Source organism: Hypanus sabinus, chromosome 1 (assembly GCF_030144855.1).
Source record: "Hypanus sabinus isolate sHypSab1 chromosome 1, sHypSab1.hap1, whole genome shotgun sequence".
NCBI lineage: Eukaryota > Metazoa > Chordata > Chondrichthyes > Myliobatiformes > Dasyatidae > Hypanus > Hypanus sabinus.
The window spans coordinates 95,264,329-95,279,826 of record NC_082706.1 but is presented as its reverse complement, the minus strand read 5'-3'; the positions used below and the strand labels follow the sequence as shown (position 1 = coordinate 95,279,826).

The following is a 15,498-nucleotide window of genomic DNA, read 5'->3' as shown; positions in this document are numbered from 1 at the left end:
CCACAGATTCACCACTCTCTGTGTGAAGAAGTTTTTCCTCATCTCAGTCCTAAAAGGCTTCCCCTTTATCCTTAAACTGTGACCCCTCGTTCTGGACTTCCCCAACATCGGGAACAATCTTCCTGCATCTAGCCTGTCCGATCCCTTTAGAATTTTATATGTTTCAATAAGATCCCCCCTCAATCTTCTAAATTCCAGTGAGTATAAGCCTAGTTGATCCAGACTTTCTTCATATGAAAGTCCTGCCATCCCAGGAATCAATCTGATGAACCTTCTCTGTACTCCCTCTATGGCAAGTCACTTCTCAGGCAGGAGTTTCAAGTTTCACCACCCACCACTCAAAACACTTCATCACTGTTGATTTAACTGCTACTGGGCAATAATCATTGAAAACAGTAGCAAGTTTTTCAACAGGTGCCGGTGATCGGAGTACTGCTCAGATTGCAACAGAAGAGTGCCAACGCAGGTCTGGCGAAGAGCTTTAAAAACAGTCTCTATGGAGCTACCATCTAACTGAATAGTCATCATTGGAATTGTCTGAGGCAGAAATTTAGCTGGAAACAGAGGGGTTATTGATGCGGTATTTCAGTCACAGATTGAGAAGGAAAAGCAGAAGTGGCATAACATCTTGACGAGAATCCTTCACTGTGTAAAATTCCTTGCAACTCAGAACTTGGCTTTGCGAGGACACGGAGAGTCACTTCAGCTAGACAATGACTCCAGTGTGGGAAAATTCCTTGGCTTACTGAAACTACTGGCCACCTTTGACCTGTCATAAAAGAACACCTCACTCATTTGGAAAGGCATCCGGGATCCATGTCTTATCTTTCACCGGGTGTCCAGAGCGACATCATCCACATGATGGGATCCACTGTTCACCAGAGTTTACTGAGAAGCATTCATAAAGCCAAGTAATATGGTCTCATGTTCGACTCAACTGCTGATCAGGCACACCGTGAGCAGATGTCAGAAATAGTGAGGTATGTGGAAGTTGATTTTGAGAGGAAAACTGTCCGTGTTAGCGAGTCCTTCCTTGGTTTTATCCAGATAGGCCAGAGCTTGGTTAAAGACATTTTGAAACAGCTAGAGAAGGACAAAATGGAGCTACAAGATTGTCAGTCACAGTGCTATGACAATGCTGCTGTGATGGCTGGACACAGAAGTGGTGTTCATCAAAGGATAAGTGAGAAAAACAACCTGGCAGTGTTTGTGAATTGTGGCAGTCACTCACTCAACTTGGTGGGTGTACATGCAGCCAAGCAGGATACAATGATGGTCACATTTTTTGGAACCATTGTAGCTCTCTACATGTTTTTCTCTTGTTCAACACAGTGCTGGGAAAAACTCAAAAACGCCGTGCCTGTGGTTGTTAAGACGGAGTCCAAAACCAGGTGGAGTGCAAGGACAGAAGCTGTGAAGCCCGTCAACAAGTACCTTGAGGAGATGCTTCAAGTTCTCCAGGACATGATAGACAATGAAAACAAGACCATTGAAACAAGAAGTGATGCAAGGCAGCTGTACAACTGCATGATGAGTGACAATATTCTGATTTTGCTGGGATTTTGGAACAAAGTGCTCATTCGCATTGACTGTATTCAAAAGAGGCTGCAGGATCCTAGCATGAACTTCCATGATGCTGCCCTGGATTTGAAAGCCCTCCAAGATTATTTTTCTGATGAAAGAGAAATATTGGTTAGTGAGTCACTTGAAGAAGGAGTCAATCTCTGTCAAGAATGGAATATTGAAGTTGAAAGATGTCAGAGACGAAAGAAACAAATGGCTGATGAGAACTTGAGAGACGCTGGGTTAACAGCTAAGGAGAAAATGGGAAGAGTCATGAAGGGAATCCTTGACTGTCTTCACAGAGAAATAGATGATAGGTTCGTTCGTTTGCACAGCACTGACATCAAGTTTGGGTTCCTTCTCGATATCGAGGGACTGTGTTACAGCGCTGACAGTAATGACCTAAAGAAGAAGTGCAAAGGTGTGAGTGAATTGTACAGCTCTGATGTTGATGGACAGCAGCTATATGAAGAAATTTTGGATTGTAGAATGGTGCTATTAAGGTGGGTCAACATGAAAATATCAAGACTTGAAGACCTTCTTGAATTTATTGTTCAGTATGGAGGTGAGAGCGTCTTCCCCAATCTTCGCATTGCTATTCAGATCATGCTAACCATCGCAGTTTCCATCGCCAGCTCTGAGAGATCATTCAGCAAGTTAAAACTAAAACTTTTGTATTTGAGAGCCTCCATAGTCAAGGCAGACTCTGTGATCTTGCTCTGCTGAGTGTAGAAAGAGAAGAAACTGAAAAAACTGACTTTGATCTCATCATAGACCAATTTGCATCAGTGAAAGCAAGGAAGGTGCAGTTATAATTTTCATGTAGTGCCATAATTTGTTAATTAAAAGATTAACGAGCTTGAGTTGTATTTTCGAGCTGATATTATGGTAAAGTTATTTAAAAGATGGGTGTCAGATGTTTGGACAGGGGCGCAATTTCAGTGCTTGCCATAGGCACTATTTTCTGTAGATACGCTCCTGGCTGGGAATACTGATCCATAATTCCTTGAAAGTGGTGTCACACGTAGATAGGGTCAAAAAGAGAGCCTTTGGCTTCATAGTATTGCGCACTGAGTAAAATCAAATTATTGAACACAGGAGTAGGGATGTTATGTTGAAGTATATAAGATGTCGATGAGGCATAATTTGGAGTATTGTGTGCCCTATCTGGTCATCTACCTACAGGAAAGATATTAATAAGTTTGAAAATTTACAAGGATGCCGCCAGGACTTGAGGACCTGAGTTATAGGGAAAGGTTGAATAGGATAGGATAGAAGGGCATAGGAGTATGATGGGAGATTTGACAGAGGTATCCAAAATAATGAAGGGTATAGATAGGGTAAATGCAAGTAGGCTTTTTCTACTGAGGTTGGGTGAGAGTAGAACTAGGGATCATGTTTTAGGGGTAAAAGGTGGGGCAGGTCCACCATCAAGACTGTGAACCTGTAGCAAATTCAGGAGTTCTGCACATGCGCAGTTTGACAAAGAGCTCCCAGAGGCGCTGTCTTAGTGATTTGACATTCCTGCACAGTCTGTACAATCTTTGCCACTGCAATGAAGTCAGTTAAAGTAAAACAAACAATGTAGCAATGAGCTCGTCTTTCTTAAAAATACACGGAAAATCCCATTTAATAGCTTACTGAGCCATAATTATCATTCAATAAGTTGCATGACTCTTAAAGCAACTATATCTGTTGATTGTAGTTTCCATAGACAAATATTTTCAACAAACAACGTATTTTAAAGTATAAACATGAGGTAATCTGCAGATGCTGGGAATTTAAACATAACACTCAAAATGCTGGTGGAGCACAGCAGGCCAGGCAGCATCTATAAGGAGAAGCACTGTTGACCAGTGCTTCTCCTTATAGATGCTGCCTGGCCTGCTGTGTTCCACCAGCATTTTGTGTATTTTAAAGTATTATCGTTAGAAAAATATGTGGTATTTAAGCTTCTGTTTTTGCTGTAATGTGCCAGTTTCAGACTTTACCTCATTGTCTGTAGGGTGTAAGAAGATGCCATCTGTTATGAATCCTTCAGCCAGTTTGATGTTTCTACAAGTCTATTCCAGGTTTTAAATTGCTGTAGATAAGTTAGTGTGTCGTACAAAGGACAAATGGGTTCTATGAGGAGTTGGAAGAGTTGGACTTACTCTCCATTCCAAGCAAAAGTTAAAAGAAGGTTTAGAGCTATTGCATGATAGAGCAGGAAAACAGAGCCTGCAACCCTCTGAGTCCACACGGATGACCAACCAGTCTAATCTGTAGTGATCCTACTTTTGTCCTCCCCACACTCTGATTAACTTCCTCCACGTTCTACCACAGCTACACACGAGGGGCAATTTACAACAGCCAATTAACCAAACAGCCTCATGTCTTTGGGATGTGGGATGAAACCAGAGCACCTGGAGTGAACACCTACAGTCCTAGGGAGTCCATGCAAAACAGGGGAAATGTACAAACTGCACACACACAGCACACAGGTCAGGCGTTGAACATGGGTCTCTGGCACTGTGAGGCAGTGGCTCTACTAGCAATGCCTTTTGTTAAAGATCGAAGCAGTTTTCAAAGAAAACAAGTCTAAAAATCGTGTTTCCAGCAGCAGGAAAGTCATTAAGCAGAGGAAGCAGATTTAAGGTAATCGGCAGAAGACACTAGGAGAAGACATGCGGCAAGCTCCAGAATGGGTGGTGGAAACAGGTGGGAAAGTGTTTTTCCAACATGCCTCAGCAGTATTCCAGTTTAAGTCCCAACTTCAAAGAAGTATTATGCATCGAACTGTGTGACAGTTCTGTTCCCCACACATTGTAATCAGAGTTGATACCTAAATATATTTTTAGCATTTTCCTTCTTCATCATGGGCTTCATCCATACTTACTTAGCATAAGTATTGCATAATATTGCCTTCAGCACCGTGGAAATAGCTGACAAGGTGCATTTGTGTGGCACATCTAATAATGCCTCTGCATTGAGACATTCTCAGATCATTTCTCCAGACCACGAATGTATAGTCTTCCAATCAATATCAAGGGGATGCTACAGGTACCTAAGGGTGGAATATGGTTACTGGATCCATCTTATGCATCAGAGTCTTGTTTAAGTCTGATGCCAGTTTTCCCACTGAACCAGCCATGTAAGTACTCTGGCCAAAACAGTAAGAGAAAATCAAGTTGGAGTCACACGTACAAGTACCTTTGCGCACAGGTGCAATTTAAACCTTACCCGCCACCGCAACAGAGACTGTGTTTATTGTAACATGTGCCCTGCTCCCTGACACATCCCAGCCTCTCCACCGTGCTTCAGGGGAGGAGTGCAGCCCTGACTGCTCTCAGGAAGCTTGCCATCATCCAGGATGAAGTAACCCTCTTGATGGACTGCCCGTCCCCATTGTAAACCTTAATTCCCTTCACCACCAGTGCATAGTGGCTGTAGCGTGCAGTAGCAAAAAAATGCACTGCAGTTCCTCACCCAGGCTTCTCCCAAGTAACCAGACAAGCCCATGAACTCCATCACCGACAAGGACAAGAGTAGCAGATGCATTAGGACAGATTCCACTCCGAATTGGACGCCATCATGATTTGGAAATATTAGAAATTGGTAATTGCTTTATTATTATCGCATGTACCATGGTAGAGTGAAAAACTTTGATTTGCTTGACATCCATTCAGATCATTTCATCACATCAGTACATTGGAGTGGTGCAAGACAAGAGCACTAACAGAATGCAGAATATAATGTTAGACCTACAGAAAAAGTGCAGCGCAGACAGACAACAAGGTGCAATGCTACGACAAGGTAGATTAGATGGTCAAGAAACCATCTTATCAAACGAAACGACGTCCATTTTCATTGCTGGAACAGTTACTACTCCACAACCATCCGGCTTTGAACAAAAGGGGAGAACTACACTTACTTGCCCATCCATTGACCTGTTCCTACAATAAATTAATTCACTTAAAGGACCCTATCTTGTTATTTCATATTGTTATTTGTTGCTATTTATTTATATTTGTATTTGCACAGATTGTTGTCTTCTGCACTCTGGCTGATCTTGTTATAGTTACTATTCTATAGATTTGCTGAGAATGGCTGTAGGAAAATAAATCTCAGGGTGTATTTGGTGACATGTACTGTATGTACTCTGATAATAACATTTACCTTGAATTTTGATCTACATCCTGGAATTTGTTCCTCAACAGTGCTGTAGGACGACATTCACCTGAGGGCCAACAGAGGTTCAGGAAAGTGCTGAGCATCACCTTCTCTGCAGTAATTAGCAACGGGCAATAAATAAGTGGTGACTTTGACAGATATGCTCAGATTCCATAAAATGAGCAAAAATTTCAGCTAATTGGGTGAGGAAGGTGTGAAAATGCACGAGGGAGCTGATTCAGAAACGCCAAAACTCTAGTGTGAAGCTCAAACCCAAGGAACACCTCTGCCAATGCAACCTGGCAAATAATTTCACAATGATAACCTTCCCTCTTTCAAGGTTCGGGCTTTACCAGGTGTATTATACTGTTTGACAGTAGGGAGCTGGGAACAATATGAACAAAAATAAGGCATTCATAGTGACTAGCAGCCACCTGATAGTCATTTGACACGGGACCTAATACATTTGTAACATGTACAATGGGTGGCATGGGGACAAGGAGCTGAATGGCCTACTTCAGTGCTACTTGACTCTGTAATTCCATGTTCCACCTGCTTCTTCTCCGTTTCTTCCTCTTCTTCTCATGCTTCTGTTTATGCCAGCTGTGGTGGGTTTACGGTGGTGTGGAGCTGGTAGAGGAGATATGGTCAAACTCATCCTTTCAGAGGTTAAATGGCTTTCTCCTTTTTCCTTCTGTAACCCTGTTAGGTATTCGGTGCTGAGAACAATGCACATTTTGTGCAAAAGCAAGTGAGCAGGTTAGACACGGGAAAGCAGCCATCTACACCTCCTGAGCTCCGAGAGAGGCAGAAGAAAATGTGAGTATTATCATGCAGCATTTTGGAACAGTGAAATGCCCCAAAATATTTCATGGACGCTACCGTCAGGAGACTATGGATTGATATCGATTGTTACTTAATGTCACCATAGAAGGCCCTGTTCCTGTGCAGTACGAGCCGAAGGCCCGGTTCCTGTGCAGTATGACCCGAAGGCCTGTTTCTGTGCAGTATGACCCGAAGGCCCTGTTCCTGTGCAGTACGACCCGTGGGCCCTGTTTCTGTGCAGTATGACCCGTGGGCCCTGTTTCTGTGCAGTATGACCCGAAGGCCCTGTTCCTGTGCAGTACGACCCGAAGGCCTGTTTCTGTGCGGTATGACCCGAAGGCCTGTTCCTGTGCAGTACGACCTGAAGGCCCTGTTCCTGTGCAGTACGACCCGAAGGCCATGTTCCAGTGCAGTATGAGCCGAAGGCCTGTTCCTGTGCAGTATGAGCCGAAGGCCTGTTCCTGTGCAGTACGACCCGAAGGCCCTGTTCCTGTGCAGTACGACCCGAAGGCCCTGTTTCTGTGCAGTACGACCCGAAGGCCCTGTTCCTGTGCAGTACGACCCGTGGGCCCTGATCCTGTGCAGTACGACCCGTGGGCCCTGATCCTGTGCAGTAGGAGCCGATGGCCCTGTTCCTGTGCAGTACGACCCGAAGGCCCTGTTTAGGCAGTACAAGCTGAAGGCCTGTTCCTGTGCAGTACGACCTGAAGGCCATGTTTAGGCAGTACGAGCTGATGGACTGCTCCTGTGCAATACAACCCGAAGGCCATGTTTAGGCAGTACGAGCTGAAGGCCTGTTCCTGTGCAGTACGACCCGAAGGCCCTGTTCCTGTGCAGTATGACCCGAAGGCCCTGTTCCTGTGCAGTACGACCCGAAGGCCCTGTTCCTGTGCAGGACGGGCCGAAGGCCCTGTTCCAGTGCAGAACGACGCGAAGGCCCTGGTTCTGTGCAGTACGACCCGAAGGCCCTGTTTCTGTGCAGTACGACCTGTGGGCCCTGATCCTGTGCAGTACGACCCGAAGGCCCTGTTTAGGCAGTACGAGCTGAAGGCCTGTTTCTGTGCTGTATGAGTCGAAGGCCTGTTCCTGTGCATGGTGCACCATCAATAACTCACACTGAGACGTAAGGCGAGATATCGGCTTTTATTGACTGGAAGAAGGAACCAGGAGTGAGTGTCTATCATACAATGTCTTGGAGACTGAGGCCGAGCGTCAGGCCTCAGATCTCCTTTATACAGGGGCCTGTGGGAGGAGCCACAGAAGCAGTCAGCAGGGGCGTGTCCCGACAGGCACATAGTTCACCACAGTGCAGAACGACCCGAAGGCCCTATTCCGGTGCAGTACGATCCGAAGGCCCTGTTCCTGTGCAGTATGAGCCGAAGGCCCTGTTTCTCTGCAGTACGAGCCGAAGGCCCTGTTCCTGTGCAGTACGATCTGAAGGCCCTGTTCCTGTGCAGTACGAGCCGAAGGCCTGTTTCTGTGCTGTATGAGTCGAAGGCCTGATTCTGTGCAGTACGAGCCGAAGGCCTGTTTCTGTGCAGTACGAGCCGAAGGCCCTGTTCCTGTGCAGTATGACCCGAAGGCACTGTTCCTTTGCAGTACGAGCTGAAGGCCCTGTTTAGGCAGTAAGAGCTGAAGGCCTGTTCTTGTGCAGTACGACCCTAAGGCCCTGTTTCTGTGCAGTATGAGACGAAAGCCCTGTCCCTGTGCAGTACGACCCAAAGGCCCTGTTTCTGTGCAGTACGACCCGAAGGCCCTGTTCCAGTGCAGTATGAGCCGAAGGCCTGTTCCTGTGCAGTAAGAGCTGAAGGCCCTGTTCCTGTGCAGTACGACCCGAAGGCCCTGTTCCTGTGCAGTACGACCCGAAGGCCATGTTCCAGTGCAGTATGAGCCGAAGGCCTGTTCCTGTGCAGTAAGAGCTGAAGGCCCTGTTCCTGTGCAGTACGACCCGAAGGCCCTGTTCCTGTGCAGTACGACCCGAAGGCCCTGTTTCTGTGCAGTACGACCCGAAGGCCCTGTTCCTGTGCAGTACGACCCATGGGCCCTGATCCTGTGCAGTACGACCCGTGGGCCCTGATCCTGTGCAGTAGGAGCCGATGGCCCTGTTCCTGTGCAGTACGTCCCGAAGGCCCTGTTTAGGCAGTACGAGCTGAAGGCCTGTTCCTGTGCAGTACGACCTGAAGGCCATATTTAGGCAGTACGAGCTGATGGCCTGCTCCTGTGCAGTACAACCCGAAGGCCATGTTTAGGCAGTACGAACTGAAGGCCTGTTCCTGTGCAGTACGACCCGAAGGCCCTGTTCCTGTGCAGTATGACCCGAAGGCCCTGTTCCTGCGCAGTATGACCCGAAGGCCCTGTTCCTGTGCAGTACGACCCGAAGGCCCTGTTCCTGTGCAGTACGACCCGAAGGCCCTGTTCCTGTGCAGGACGGGCCGAAGGCCCTGTTCCAGTGCAGAACGACGGGAAGGCCCTGTTTCTGTGCGGTACGACCCAAAGGCCCTGTTCCTGTGCGGTACGACCCGAAGGCCCTGTTCCTGTGCAGTATGAGCCGAAGGCCTGTTCCTGTGCAGTATGAGCCGAAGGCCTGTTCCTGTGCAGTACGACCCGAAGGCCCTGTTCCTGTGCAGTACGACCCGAAGGCCCTGTTTCTGTGCAGTACGACCCGAAGGCCCTGTTCCTGTGCAGTATGACCCGAAGGCCCTGTTCCTGCGCAGTATGACCCGAAGGCCCTGTTCCTGTGCAGTACGACCCGAAGGCCCTGTTCCTGTGCAGTACGACCCGAAGGCCCTGTTCCTGTGCAGGACGGGCCGAAGGCCCTGTTCCAGTGCAGAACGACGCGAAGGCCCTGTTTCTGTGCGGTACGACCCAAAGGCCCTGATCCTGTGCAGTACGACCCGTGGGCCCTGATCCTGTGCAGTAGGAGCCGATGGCCCTGTTCCTGTGCAGTACGACCCGAAGGCCCTGTTTAGGCAGTACAAGCTGAAGGCCTGTTCCTGTGCAGTACGACCTGAAGGCCATGTTTAGGCAGTACGAGCTGATGGACTGCTCCTGTGCAATACAACCCGAAGGCCATGTTTAGGCAGTACGAGCTGAAGGCCTGTTCCTGTGCAGTACGACCCGAAGGCCCTGTTCCTGTGCAGTATGACCCGAAGGCCCTGTTCCTGTGCAGTACGACCCGAAGGCCCTGTTCCTGTGCAGGACGGGCCGAAGGCCCTGTTCCAGTGCAGAACGACGCGAAGGCCCTGGTTCTGTGCAGTACGACCCGAAGGCCCTGTTTCTGTGCAGTACGACCTGTGGGCCCTGATCCTGTGCAGTACGACCCGAAGGCCCTGTTTAGGCAGTACGAGCTGAAGGCCTGTTTCTGTGCTGTATGAGTCGAAGGCCTGTTCCTGTGCATGGTGCACCATCAATAACTCACACTGAGACGTAAGGCGAGATATCGGCTTTTATTGACTGGAAGAAGGAACCAGGAGTGAGTGTCTATCATACAATGTCTTGGAGACTGAGGCCGAGCGTCAGGCCTCAGATCTCCTTTATACAGGGGCCTGTGGGAGGAGCCACAGAAGCAGTCAGCAGGGGCGTGTCCCGACAGGCACATAGTTCACCACAGTGCAGAACGACCCGAAGGCCCTATTCCGGTGCAGTACGATCCGAAGGCCCTGTTCCTGTGCAGTATGAGCCGAAGGCCCTGTTTCTCTGCAGTACGAGCCGAAGGCCCTGTTCCTGTGCAGTACGATCTGAAGGCCCTGTTCCTGTGCAGTACGAGCCGAAGGCCTGTTTCTGTGCTGTATGAGTCGAAGGCCTGATTCTGTGCAGTACGAGCCGAAGGCCTGTTTCTGTGCAGTACGAGCCGAAGGCCCTGTTCCTGTGCAGTATGACCCGAAGGCACTGTTCCTTTGCAGTACGAGCTGAAGGCCCTGTTTAGGCAGTAAGAGCTGAAGGCCTGTTCTTGTGCAGTACGACCCTAAGGCCCTGTTTCTGTGCAGTATGAGACGAAAGCCCTGTCCCTGTGCAGTACGACCCAAAGGCCCTGTTTCTGTGCAGTACGACCCGAAGGCCCTGTTCCAGTGCAGTATGAGCCGAAGGCCTGTTCCTGTGCAGTAAGAGCTGAAGGCCCTGTTCCTGTGCAGTACGACCCGAAGGCCCTGTTCCTGTGCAGTACGACCCGAAGGCCATGTTCCAGTGCAGTATGAGCCGAAGGCCTGTTCCTGTGCAGTAAGAGCTGAAGGCCCTGTTCCTGTGCAGTACGACCCGAAGGCCCTGTTCCTGTGCAGTACGACCCGAAGGCCCTGTTTCTGTGCAGTACGACCCGAAGGCCCTGTTCCTGTGCAGTACGACCCATGGGCCCTGATCCTGTGCAGTACGACCCGTGGGCCCTGATCCTGTGCAGTAGGAGCCGATGGCCCTGTTCCTGTGCAGTACGTCCCGAAGGCCCTGTTTAGGCAGTACGAGCTGAAGGCCTGTTCCTGTGCAGTACGACCTGAAGGCCATATTTAGGCAGTACGAGCTGATGGCCTGCTCCTGTGCAGTACAACCCGAAGGCCATGTTTAGGCAGTACGAACTGAAGGCCTGTTCCTGTGCAGTACGACCCGAAGGCCCTGTTCCTGTGCAGTATGACCCGAAGGCCCTGTTCCTGCGCAGTATGACCCGAAGGCCCTGTTCCTGTGCAGTACGACCCGAAGGCCCTGTTCCTGTGCAGTACGACCCGAAGGCCCTGTTCCTGTGCAGGACGGGCCGAAGGCCCTGTTCCAGTGCAGAACGACGGGAAGGCCCTGTTTCTGTGCGGTACGACCCGAAGGCCCTGTTCCTGTGCAGTATGAGCCGAAGGCCTGTTCCTGTGCAGTATGAGCCGAAGGCCTGTTCCTGTGCAGTACGACCCGAAGGCCCTGTTCCTGTGCAGTACGACCCGAAGGCCCTGTTTCTGTGCAGTACGACCCGAAGGCCCTGTTCCTGTGCAGTATGACCCGAAGGCCCTGTTCCTGCGCAGTATGACCCGAAGGCCCTGTTCCTGTGCAGTACGACCCGAAGGCCCTGTTCCTGTGCAGTACGACCCGAAGGCCCTGTTCCTGTGCAGGACGGGCCGAAGGCCCTGTTCCAGTGCAGAACGACGCGAAGGCCCTGTTTCTGTGCGGTACGACCCAAAGGCCCTGATCCTGTGCAGTACGACCCGTGGGCCCTGATCCTGTGCAGTAGGAGCCGATGGCCCTGTTCCTGTGCAGTACGACCCGAAGGCCCTGTTTAGGCAGTACAAGCTGAAGGCCTGTTCCTGTGCAGTACGACCTGAAGGCCATGTTTAGGCAGTACGAGCTGATGGACTGCTCCTGTGCAATACAACCCGAAGGCCATGTTTAGGCAGTACGAGCTGAAGGCCTGTTCCTGTGCAGTACGACCCGAAGGCCCTGTTCCTGTGCAGTATGACCCGAAGGCCCTGTTCCTGTGCAGTACGACCCGAAGGCCCTGTTCCTGTGCAGGACGGGCCGAAGGCCCTGTTCCAGTGCAGAACGACGCGAAGGCCCTGGTTCTGTGCAGTACGACCCGAAGGCCCTGTTTCTGTGCAGTACGACCTGTGGGCCCTGATCCTGTGCAGTACGACCCGAAGGCCCTGTTTAGGCAGTACGAGCTGAAGGCCTGTTTCTGTGCTGTATGAGTCGAAGGCCTGTTCCTGTGCATGGTGCACCATCAATAACTCACACTGAGACGTAAGGCGAGATATCGGCTTTTATTGACTGGAAGAAGGAACCAGGAGTGAGTGTCTATCATACAATGTCTTGGAGACTGAGGCCGAGCGTCAGGCCTCAGATCTCCTTTATACAGGGGCCTGTGGGAGGAGCCACAGAAGCAGTCAGCAGGGGCGTGTCCCGACAGGCACATAGTTCACCACAGTGCAGAACGACCCGAAGGCCCTATTCCGGTGCAGTACGATCCGAAGGCCCTGTTCCTGTGCAGTATGAGCCGAAGGCCCTGTTTCTCTGCAGTACGAGCCGAAGGCCCTGTTCCTGTGCAGTACGATCTGAAGGCCCTGTTCCTGTGCAGTACGAGCCGAAGGCCTGTTTCTGTGCTGTATGAGTCGAAGGCCTGATTCTGTGCAGTACGAGCCGAAGGCCTGTTTCTGTGCAGTACGAGCCGAAGGCCCTGTTCCTGTGCAGTATGACCCGAAGGCACTGTTCCTTTGCAGTACGAGCTGAAGGCCCTGTTTAGGCAGTAAGAGCTGAAGGCCTGTTCTTGTGCAGTACGACCCTAAGGCCCTGTTTCTGTGCAGTATGAGACGAAAGCCGTGTCCCTGTGCAGTACGACCCAAAGGCCCTGTTTCTGTGCAGTACGACCCGAAGGCCCTGTTCCAGTGCAGTATGAGCCGAAGGCCTGTTCCTGTGCAGTAAGAGCTGAAGGCCCTGTTCCTGTGCAGTACGACCCGAAGGCCCTGTTCCTGTGCAGTACGACCCGAAGGCCATGTTCCAGTGCAGTATGAGCCGAAGGCCTGTTCCTGTGCAGTAAGAGCTGAAGGCCCTGTTCCTGTGCAGTACGACCCGAAGGCCCTGTTCCTGTGCAGTACGACCCGAAGGCCCTGTTTCTGTGCAGTACGACCCGAAGGCCCTGTTCCTGTGCAGTACGACCCATGGGCCCTGATCCTGTGCAGTACGACCCGTGGGCCCTGATCCTGTGCAGTAGGAGCCGATGGCCCTGTTCCTGTGCAGTACGTCCCGAAGGCCCTGTTTAGGCAGTACGAGCTGAAGGCCTGTTCCTGTGCAGTACGACCTGAAGGCCATATTTAGGCAGTACGAGCTGATGGCCTGCTCCTGTGCAGTACAACCCGAAGGCCATGTTTAGGCAGTACGAACTGAAGGCCTGTTCCTGTGCAGTACGACCCGAAGGCCCTGTTCCTGTGCAGTATGACCCGAAGGCCCTGTTCCTGCGCAGTATGACCCGAAGGCCCTGTTCCTGTGCAGTACGACCCGAAGGCCCTGTTCCTGTGCAGTACGACCCGAAGGCCCTGTTCCTGTGCAGGACGGGCCGAAGGCCCTGTTCCAGTGCAGAACGACGCGAAGGCCCTGTTTCTGTGCGGTACGACCCGAAGGCCCTGTTCCTGTGCGGTACGACCCGAAGGCCCTGTTCCTGTGCAGTACGACCCGAAGGCCCTGTTTAGGCAGTACGAGCTGAAGGCCTGTTCCTGTGCAGTACGACCTGAAGGCCATGTTTAGGCAGTACGAGCTGATGGCCTGCTCCTGTGCAGAACGACCCGAAGGCCCTGTTCCTGTGCAGGACGGGCCGAAGGCCCTGATCCTGTGCGGTACGACCCGAAGGCCCTGTTTCTGTGCGGTACGACCCGAAGTCCCTGATCCTGTGCAGTACGACCCGAAGGCCCTGTTTAGGCATTACGAGCTGAAGGCCAGCTCCTTTGCAGTACGAGCCGAAGGCCCTGTTTAGGCAGTAAGAGCTGAAGGCCTGTTCCTGTGCAGTACGACCCAAAGGCCCTGTTTCTGTGCATGGTGCACCATCAATAACTCACACTGAGACGTAAGGCGAGATATCGGCTTTTATTGACTGGAAGAAGGAACCAGGAGTGAGTGTCTATCATACAATGTCTTGGAGACTGAGGCCGAGCGTCAGGCCTCAGATCTCCTTTATACAGGGGCCTGTGGGAGGAGCCACAGAAGCAGTCAGCAGGGGCGTGTCCCGACAGGCACATAGTTCACCACAGTGCAGAACGACCCGAAGGCCCTATTCCGGTGCAGTACGATCCGAAGGCCCTGTTCCTGTGCAGTATGAGCCGAAGGCCCTGTTCCTGTGCAGTACGAGCCGAAGGCCTGTTTCTGTGCTGTATGAGTCGAAGGCCTGATTCTGTGCAGTACGAGCCGAAGGCCTGTTTCTGTGCAGTACGAGCCGAAGGCCCTGTTCCTGTGCAGTATGACCCGAAGGCACTGTTCCTTTGCAGTACGAGCTGAAGGCCCTGTTTAGGCAGTAAGAGCTGAAGGCCTGTTCTTGTGCAGTACGACCCTAAGGCCCTGTTTCTGTGCAGTATGAGACGAAAGCCCTGTCCCTGTGCAGTACGACCCAAAGGCCCTGTTTCTGTGCAGTACGACCCGAAGGCCCTGTTCCAGTGCAGTACGACCCGAAGGCCATGTTCCAGTGCAGTATGAGCCGAAGGCCTGTTCCTGTGCAGTAAGAGCTGAAGGCCCTGTTCCTATGCAGTATGACCCGAAGGCACTGTTCCTGTGCAGTACGAGCCGAAGGCCTGTTTCTGTGCTGTATAAGTCGAAGGCCTGTTTCTGTGCAGTATGAGCCGAAGGCCTGTTTCTGTGCAGTACGAGCCGAAGGCCCTGTTCCTGTGCAGTATGACCCGAAGGCACTGTTCCTTTGCAGTACGAGCTGAAGGCCCTGTTTAGGCAGTAAGAGCTGAAGGCCTGTTCTTGTGCAGTACGACCCTAAGGCCCTGTTTCTGTGCAGTATGAGACGAAAGCCCTGTCCCTGTGCAGTACGACCCAAAGGCCCTGTTTCTGTGCAGTACGACCCGAAGGCCCTGTTCCTGTGCAGTATGACCCGAAGGCACTGTTCCTTTGCAGTACGAGCTGCAGGCCCTGTTTAGGCAGTAAGAGCTGAAGGCCTGTTCTTGTGCAGTACGACCCTAAGGCCCTGTTTCTGTGCAGTATGAGACGAAAGCCCTGTCCCTGTGCAGTACGACCCAAAGGCCCTGTTTCTGTGCAGTACGACCCGAAGGCCCTGTTCCAGTGCAGTATGAGCCGAAGGCCTGTTCCTGTGCAGTAAGAGCTGAAGGCCCTGTTCCTGTGCAGTACGACCCGAAGGCCCTGTTCCTGTGCAGTACGACCCATGGGCCCTGATCCTGTGCAGTACGATCCGAAGGCCCTGTTCCTGTGCAGTACGAGCCGAAGGCCTGTTTCTGTGCTGTATGAGTCGAAGGCCTGATTCTGTGCAGTACGAGCCGAAGGCCTGTTTCTGTGCAG

General features: G+C 51.3%; 1 protein-coding gene across 1 annotated transcript in view; it reads left to right on the top strand.

The window, feature by feature from the left end:
- ofcc1 (orofacial cleft 1 candidate 1) overlaps nucleotides 1–15,498 on the top strand; it is a 569,853-nt gene that overhangs the window by 394,502 nt on the left and 159,853 nt on the right. Inside the window, exon 20 of the mRNA XM_059985698.1 lies at nucleotides 6,425–6,534. Coding sequence (XP_059841681.1) covers nucleotides 6,425–6,534 — 110 coding nt within the window. The remainder of the gene's footprint in view (nucleotides 1–6,424; nucleotides 6,535–15,498) is intronic.